Here is a 7500-nt window from a genome sequence, read left to right as displayed (position 1 = left end):
AAACAGGGCAAGTTCAGGTTAGATCTAAGGCAGAAGCTCTTCCCTGTGAGGGTGCTGAGGTGCTGGCACAGGGTGCCCAGAGAAGCTGTGGCTGCCCCATCCCTGGCAGTGTTCAAGGCCAGGCTGGACAGAGCCTTGGGTGAAGTGTCCCTGCCCATGGCAGGGGGTTGGAACTGGATGATCTTAAGGTCCTTTCCAGCCAAAACCATTCTATGATTCTGTGTGTTGTCTGATGGTGCTCCTTCAGCAGTGGTGTTCACGTAAGAACATAAGTCCCTCTCCTGGCTTTTTCGACTGCCCTTGGTCAGGAAACAGCCAAGCCCACAGTACAGATGCCAGTGGGTTTCCCTGGGCTGGGGAGGTGACTGAGGGGGCATTGACCAGAAACCATTCAAGCCATGGCCACCTTCTTTCCCTCCCCTGCCAGGCCAATGTGTGACCCATATTAATGGTGTTATGGCTGGGGCTCGCAGAGAGCCATGGTTCAGTCGTTGGTGAGCCTTCAGCTCCCAAGTGTGTAAGGGAAATGAAGCATAAAAGACACAGGTACTGGTATATTCAGCCTGCATCAAGTTCTTTCCCCCACCCAGAGGTCTGTTCCTCAGCCCTTGTGCAGCTGCCTGCTATGCATGATTAACCTCTGCTCAGCCATACACTGAAATCTTTTGTCCTAACGTACACAAAGCAAATTATTTTGGAAAGCTAGAGAGAACAATTAAATATAAAACTTCAGCTGTATTAAAGTTACAGGACACTTCCCCTGCTTGAAAAAGAAAAACCAGATGAGAACAAAATCTCAGTTTTTAGCTCAATAGCAGGCTTTAGTTAGGGAGAAAGAAAATCTATCTCTGCCTTTATTTAGGCACATCCAGACATAGGAATGATCTTTTTTTTGCTGTTTTTTTTTTTTTTTTCCCCTGGAAAATAGTACTAGTTTGGGTTTGTTTTTTTTTCTTTTTTAGCAATATCACCTCCCACTCCTTCCATCTTTCCCCCTAATGGGCTTTTTGGTCAAAAGATCTTCTTTTTTCCAAGCACAGTCATATTAAAAGTGAATTAAAACCCCATGTCTGCCTGATGGTAAAAGTGAGGATTTGCATGAAGGGTAGATGGACATTTTTTCCCAACTCCGGGACCCCAGCAGAAGGCAACAGCACAAGCACAGAGCCTTAGATGCAGCTGATTTCGTTCCCAAGTTGATGAAAGTAATTGCGGCTGAATAACTCTGCTCGTCCCTGCGTAATGGTAGTGATGGTGAGGACCTTGTCTCCTTTCCAGGGGCATCCTGTGAATACAGATGCCTGAGGCCATGCCCCATCACTGGGTATCTTCTAGGTGATGAATAACTTTGGTGGCTGTAGATTAATTTAAGCACATTTTCTGTAGACATGCTAAATCCTCAGGTGCTGGCAGGGCTCGAGTCCTGCTGGGTACCTGTACATCCCTGCCCTTCCGTGGCAGTGGGAACCACTGCGATGAAGGAAGGTGCTGCAGGTCCAGAGCTCACCACCACCAGTCTTTGATCTAGCTTAGGTCAAGTCTGAGTCAGGAACTGCTGTTATCTGACCTTTATGAATAGACCCATTTCTACAGGGGGAAGTATTCCTAGTTTGAAAGCACCTTCCTTAGCTATTGGTGTTTTTGAGAGGCAGTTGATAGTGGACACGATGCTTGAGGGATCTCTCTTCCGAAAGAGGATCTCTGCTGTGTTGGCAGCAGGGACATCTCCTTGCCATATATGTTGCATGGCAAAACAGTTGGTATAAATCCAGCATCAATACCAGTTACTGCCAGTTAGTTTTGGAATTCCAAGTTGAAAATCTCTCCTGCATATTGACACGCAAGCAGCGATGCTCAGAAAGCAGAGCTGAGGTCAGGAGTGGGAGCCAAGGGCAAGACTCAGGCCAGGGCAGTTAAGTAACTTGTACCAAGCAATACAGTGGCTTACTAATTGTTTGTGTGTAAAAGTAGTTCTTCCATCCCGGGAGAGGAGTGGGCAGAGGTGGAAAACGCCAAGTGTAGGAACTGGGAGTCCTAGAACTCCACTTGGTCTTCTCCACCTGTGGAGCATCTCTCCCTTGCTCCTGCCATTTCTCCCCTTGTCTCCTGCTTGTTCTCACTGGTGGTCACTAATGGAGCTCGTTGTTTCTCCTGAAACAAGGGTGTGAGAGTCCCCTGCTGCTCCAAGGCTCAGATGGGAAACTTGGGGTGCTAGAGTGCTAGATTCCCTTCCTCCCTGCTCGCCCTGTTTCTTCCTCTGCCATTGGGAAGGCGCTCTGACCTTCCCACCTAGACACTGTTGCAGGCTGCAGTTTGATCTGGGTTTAGATACAAGACCTGTTGGGACAAACAGATCTATTAAATAGAGCTTCTACACAACGTATACAGCTCAGCTGTGGGAACGGATGTTTTTCCCTAGCAGCAGCTTGTTTGTCCAGGTAGTTTGCAGTTTCCAGGGAAAGGCACAATATGGAGCTTGGTGTGTTTGTGGTCGATTCTGTTGAGATGCTTTTATTTTATGTGCTTGAATGTGTGCATATAGGGAATAGATTTCTTGAGAGAAGCAGATCTTTCTTCCCTGCAGAAAGCAACATCTGTTTTCCTGGACAGTATGGCCAGGATGAGAACATAAGACTAGCACATACAGCCAAGTTCAGATTTTAGTAGTAAGCTAAAGCCCTGAACTAGCCTGCATTTTGGGGGGGTTCTTTTTGTTTTGTTCTGTTTTGTTTTTAACCAAGGCCTGTAAAATGTATCAGATGGTTCTTTGCTGAATTGCAGAAGGAAATGGTTAATGTTTGCATATGTTGCTGAGCAAGATAAGATGCACCTGCAGCAGAAATTCCCATCTTGGTCATGAATGCAAGCTGTATCTTTGCAAACTAATCTGTTTAATCAAATATTAAGTTTTATTCAAATCGCAAAAGAAACAGGCAGCGAATTGTTTTGCTGCATGCTCTTCCTTTGTCATGCATCCTCTTTGCATCCCAAGAAAAATAGCCTTGTTCAGTCCCAGAACATTTGCATGGATCAAAAGAGAGTCACAACAGTAGTTTGTGCACTGCTGAGACATCTGTAAAGGTGAAGAAGCTTCGCGTGCCCTCCCTGGCAGGAGGGCCTCAAAACACGAGTGAAACTTCCTGCAGGTTTATTTCTTTATCACAAGAATTCCAATCCAACTGGAACAAGTTTCACAGCCCCCATATGTGGAAGCTGTAAGTAGGGAATTACAGCATTTTGAAATGAGGAGTTACTGTGTCTAACTAGAAAATTCAACTCATTAAACTTTAAAAAATGAGTGATTGTACAGCACAGGTGACTCTGTGCTGTTAATAAAACCTGGGCAATGAACAAATACTTTCCAGCCAGCCCATTCTTTAGAGGGTCTTGAAGATGCTGCTCTGAGTTACAGCTATTCGGAGCTTTGCTGATGAAAAGCACTTGGGGTGTAACTTGAGGAGCAGCTTGACTTTGCCAGTGCAGATTTTTTACCTGATACAGCTCCTTCTTGCCTCTTTTCCTTCAGCTCAATACATGTGTAGGCTAGAAAAGCCTGTTAGAGCATTTGTGGGAGCGCAGGCTGAGAGGACCAGGAGTGAAAGATGTTTTTGCAGAAGAGGAGCGTTACCTGGGAGGATTGAAGTGCAAATGAGTCTAGTGCTGCACAATGCCACCTGTGTGCCTCTCCAGTTAAAACACACAAGTGCGTGTTGTATGTTCCATTCCCAGTCTTGCACTTCCTGTTTCCGAGCACTGTGCCTTTTCACTGCTGGTGCTGCTGGTGAGGTGAGGCTGCGCTGTGTGTGTAAACGCACAGTGCTGAGGCTCTCAGGTTGTTTGAACACCGCTTTAGGTTCAGCTGCAGTACACAGTTCCTCTGATCTTTTATGTTCCTGAGCAGATGTCTTTCATTAATTTATGGATTTATCATCTTTCTTTCTCTCTTTTTTTTTCCCCCTTTCCTTTTTTTTTTTTTGTGTGTGTTTTTTTTTTTTACACCTGGCAGCTGGCTCAAGTTTCAGCAGTTATTGTCTATTTTGTATTACCCATAGAATTGAATGTCATCTGTCTTTACAAAGCTATAGCTAAGAGAATTGAGGCAAGCCACACGAGCTGCTGGGACAGAGCTTGTTTGCGTTCCATTCGGCACCCCTCCTCCTCCTCCTCCCTTTACCTCCTTAATATTTATTTGTGCTCGTTTTCTTTCCTGGCCTTGAATGGGGCTTAGCTCGTGTTCGGTACAGCTGTATGTTTACTGAATCTATTTCATCATGAGTCATTGTGCGTGTGTAAGTATCCTGGAAACAGCTAGTGCTTTCTTGGAAGAACAGTTGCTTTTCAGCCCAAGCACTTAAAAAGGAAATTAAGCAATTGGTCAGTTCAGGTTTTATTTTCTGAAATAGCAACGGGTTATCTAATTCTTAGCTCTTAAGTCTGTCATTAACTATTTTGGGCTAGATTATTACAGATCCTATCTTTTATCACAGTAAAGCGTTAACCTGAGGATCAGGATATACAGATTTGTGGCATATTTGAGACCGCTTTAAGGCTGCCCGGTTCTTAAGAACGAGTATAAATTTAATAATAAAAAAAAAGGATTTCTGGGAATTTGATTCTCAGAGCATCTTTTAATACATGTTTCGTTCAATGTCAATATCCTCTGGCATTAGAGCAAAAAATACTTACAAATTCTAAATGCAGAAGGAATCCAAATGCTTAGAAGACTGTCTAATATGCTTAAATCCAGCAAATAGGAGGGCTTTGGGGGGAAGTTTAAGTCCATCTTTGAGCTCCCATTGAAAGAGAGTATACGCCAAACCCGGCAGTAACATGTTGTCAGCGTCAGAGGAATTGCAAATTAAGGAGATTTAGGATTATTTTTTCCCCCTTTCTTTTTCTTTTAGTTATTGGAGTTCCCCTTTGGACCCCCACTTTCCTGAAAGAACCACCTAACAGAATGGATTTCTGGCGTAGAAGTTTTGATTTGTCTAAAACTCTTATCACTAAGCAATAGCTGACAGCTTGCTACTATTATTTCACTTACGTATTTTGACAGATGGCACTGCAGAGTGTAATGCTCTTTTAGACTTCTCTATCAGTCTAATGGAGGTAACTGGAGGTTCTTTCAACTCTTCTCTTGGCACAAGAAGTATGTCAGTCATAAATTATCTTCTTTGTAATCATTAAGCATCTAAAACAAAATGCAAGTTCAGCTGAGCCGTTTTCCGTGTTCTTCCAGATACTAAGAGTTCTTTTGAAATAATATTGTCAGTGGTTTTTTTTGTTCGGTTCGTTTTGAAACACTGCGTTTTTCCAACCAAAGAAGCACCTTGTAACTGAAATAAAAGGAGAAGGTTTCAATAGATTTCAGGAATTAGAGGAAAAAGAATTCTGCTGAAAAAGCCTCGCTAATCAGCAGCCTGCTGATAAAGATGAGTCTGGGTTTCCCTTCCCGAGGCCTGGAATGAGATGTTCTGTGCTGTAAGGTGGAAGAGGCACCTTGGCCGCAGAGCATCTGTCAACTTGGTTGACCTTCCCCCGCCATAAGGTGTGAACCAAGGGAAATTTTCAGCCATTGTGTTTAGGAGAAACAGTCCTTAGAGAAGCTTCTGGGAAGAACCCTTAATTGACCTTGTGGGGGCCACATTGATTTTTTCCACGTGCATCTTCATTTCTGATAAATTATAAAGCCATTAATTTGCTGAGGAAATGGCAGGGCCAGCCTGCGGCACAGATGTGACCAGAGCCATTCCTAGCACGCAGTTCACAAAAGAGAGCCAAGAAGCTGGGAGAAAAATCAGCAAGCCGAGATTGTTATGGTTAGCTTCACATTCCCTTGGGAACTCTTGGAGTTGCTTCTGTTTACAGATCTAAAAGGTAATGATGTTTCCAGGATAAATAGGCTGCCTTATAGGGTAAGTGGCCATTTATTGATCTGCTAGCCCGCATGTATCGACTGGTTAGCCCCAAATACAGCTTCCTTCTCGGAGGAGTTAACTGTGTAAATCAGGAGGCGACAAGTTTGTGGTTGGGGGGGCCTGAACAGCAGAGGGGCTCTGCCTCTTGCAGATCTTGCTTTGATTTGCAAGGCAGCCACTGAAGCAAAGCAGCAGCTTTGGAGAGAGTTACTCAAGATGTTAGAATTTATTGACACGTGTGAATCAGGTGAGATGTACCCTGTGAAAAACAGTGCTCAGCATGAGAAAAGCACCTCTGATTGCCTTCCATGTGTTAGCTTGGGTTTGTGTAAGCGGCACGACACTGAGAGTAAAAGAAACTAGCTGGAATTGCAAAGGGAGAGGGAGGAAAAGCTGCCCATAAGTTTTCTGCGGCACATGCTTCGTGCATTTGTTTCCTTAGCAACAAGTGAACATACATATGGTACACAAGCCGTAAACTTGCAAGGTTCCCAAGACCCAGCACCAGAACTGATAAGAAACACAGGGCTTGAGTTCGCTGCCTCACATCCCTCATTTAGCTGTTTTACAGGAAAGGACAGGGCAGCAATTTAAATGTTAACATTTTCTCCTTTAGGCTGGGGAGCTGTGGAGTGTTGACGGGGGCCCTTTGCTGGCTGTGTGCATTCAGAAACAGCTTTCTCAAGAAAAGCATTTTCCTTTACTAATTCAATCCTACATGCAGGAAGGCTTGTCACCGAATCACTTGAAAAAGGCCAAGCTCATGTTCTTTTACACCCGGTACCCAAGTTCCAATATGCTGAAAACCTACTTCTCAGATGTAAAGGTAAGAAAATCTATCTCCTCTCCCCCCCACTCCCACTTCCCCTCCTTACTGCATGTAATATTTGCTCATGAAGTGGTATCATGTTATTATAATAGAGATTAAGAATATTTCCGGGTACTCAAAGGTTACAGCTGACTATTCACTCGTTCTTCTTGTTGAGGTGTACCCTGTTTGTGCCTAGATAAGGAAAGGGGATGTTTTTAAATTAAACCTAGAAAAAGAGTTTAAATTTTAGAGCAAAAGAAGAATAATTCTTACAGTAAATTAAGCAGTTTTCATTATACATATCCTATTAAAAAAGGAGATTTTTTGTGGTGGTAGAAATGTACTTCCAAGAACATTTTGGAGCAGTTCTCAAGTGTTCCCTTATTGTTTCATTTCGGTTGGTTTCCTCATATTTGTGCTTACATAAGCAGAGTGTAAAATCCCTTTCTTTCTGTCAAAAAGAAACAGTACATTGAAATTCTCCGTGCAGAAGCTGCTTAAAAACAAAAGTGATGATTGTCTCTTATTTACAACTTAATTTGTTGTTGATGCAGAGTACACTGAGCATAAGGAGGATGAATAAAGTGACAGATTCAGGCCACATTATTCAAATGAGGATATGAAAGCTGTCGACATACAGCTGCATCCTCCCTCATTCTACAGAATATTAGGACCTCCTGATTTTTTTTCTAAAAGTAATTGTTCCTTCACATCAACTTGATTTTGTGTTAATCATCTAAGGTTTTTTCTTTAAAAAACAGAGATTGGGTT

At 43.3% G+C, this 7500-nt stretch overlaps 1 protein-coding gene across 1 annotated transcript in view; it reads left to right on the top strand.

Annotated features, from left to right (window-relative positions):
- PROX1 (prospero homeobox 1) overlaps positions 1-7500 on the top strand; it is a 46876-nt gene that overhangs the window by 9795 nt on the left and 29581 nt on the right. The window contains exon 3 of the mRNA XM_057397041.1: positions 6639-6744. Within this exon, the coding sequence (XP_057253024.1) occupies positions 6639-6744 (106 nt within the window). The remainder of the gene's footprint in view (positions 1-6638; positions 6745-7500) is intronic.

This window comes from Pezoporus wallicus, unplaced genomic scaffold (assembly GCF_028554395.1).
Source record: "Pezoporus wallicus isolate ANWC-B61680 ecotype Strahan unplaced genomic scaffold, APGP_CSIRO_Pwel_v1 contig_14703, whole genome shotgun sequence".
NCBI classification, from domain to species: domain Eukaryota; kingdom Metazoa; phylum Chordata; class Aves; order Psittaciformes; family Psittacidae; genus Pezoporus; species Pezoporus wallicus.
Note: the sequence above shows the minus strand (reverse complement) of the source record. Positions and strands in the feature narration are given on the sequence as shown.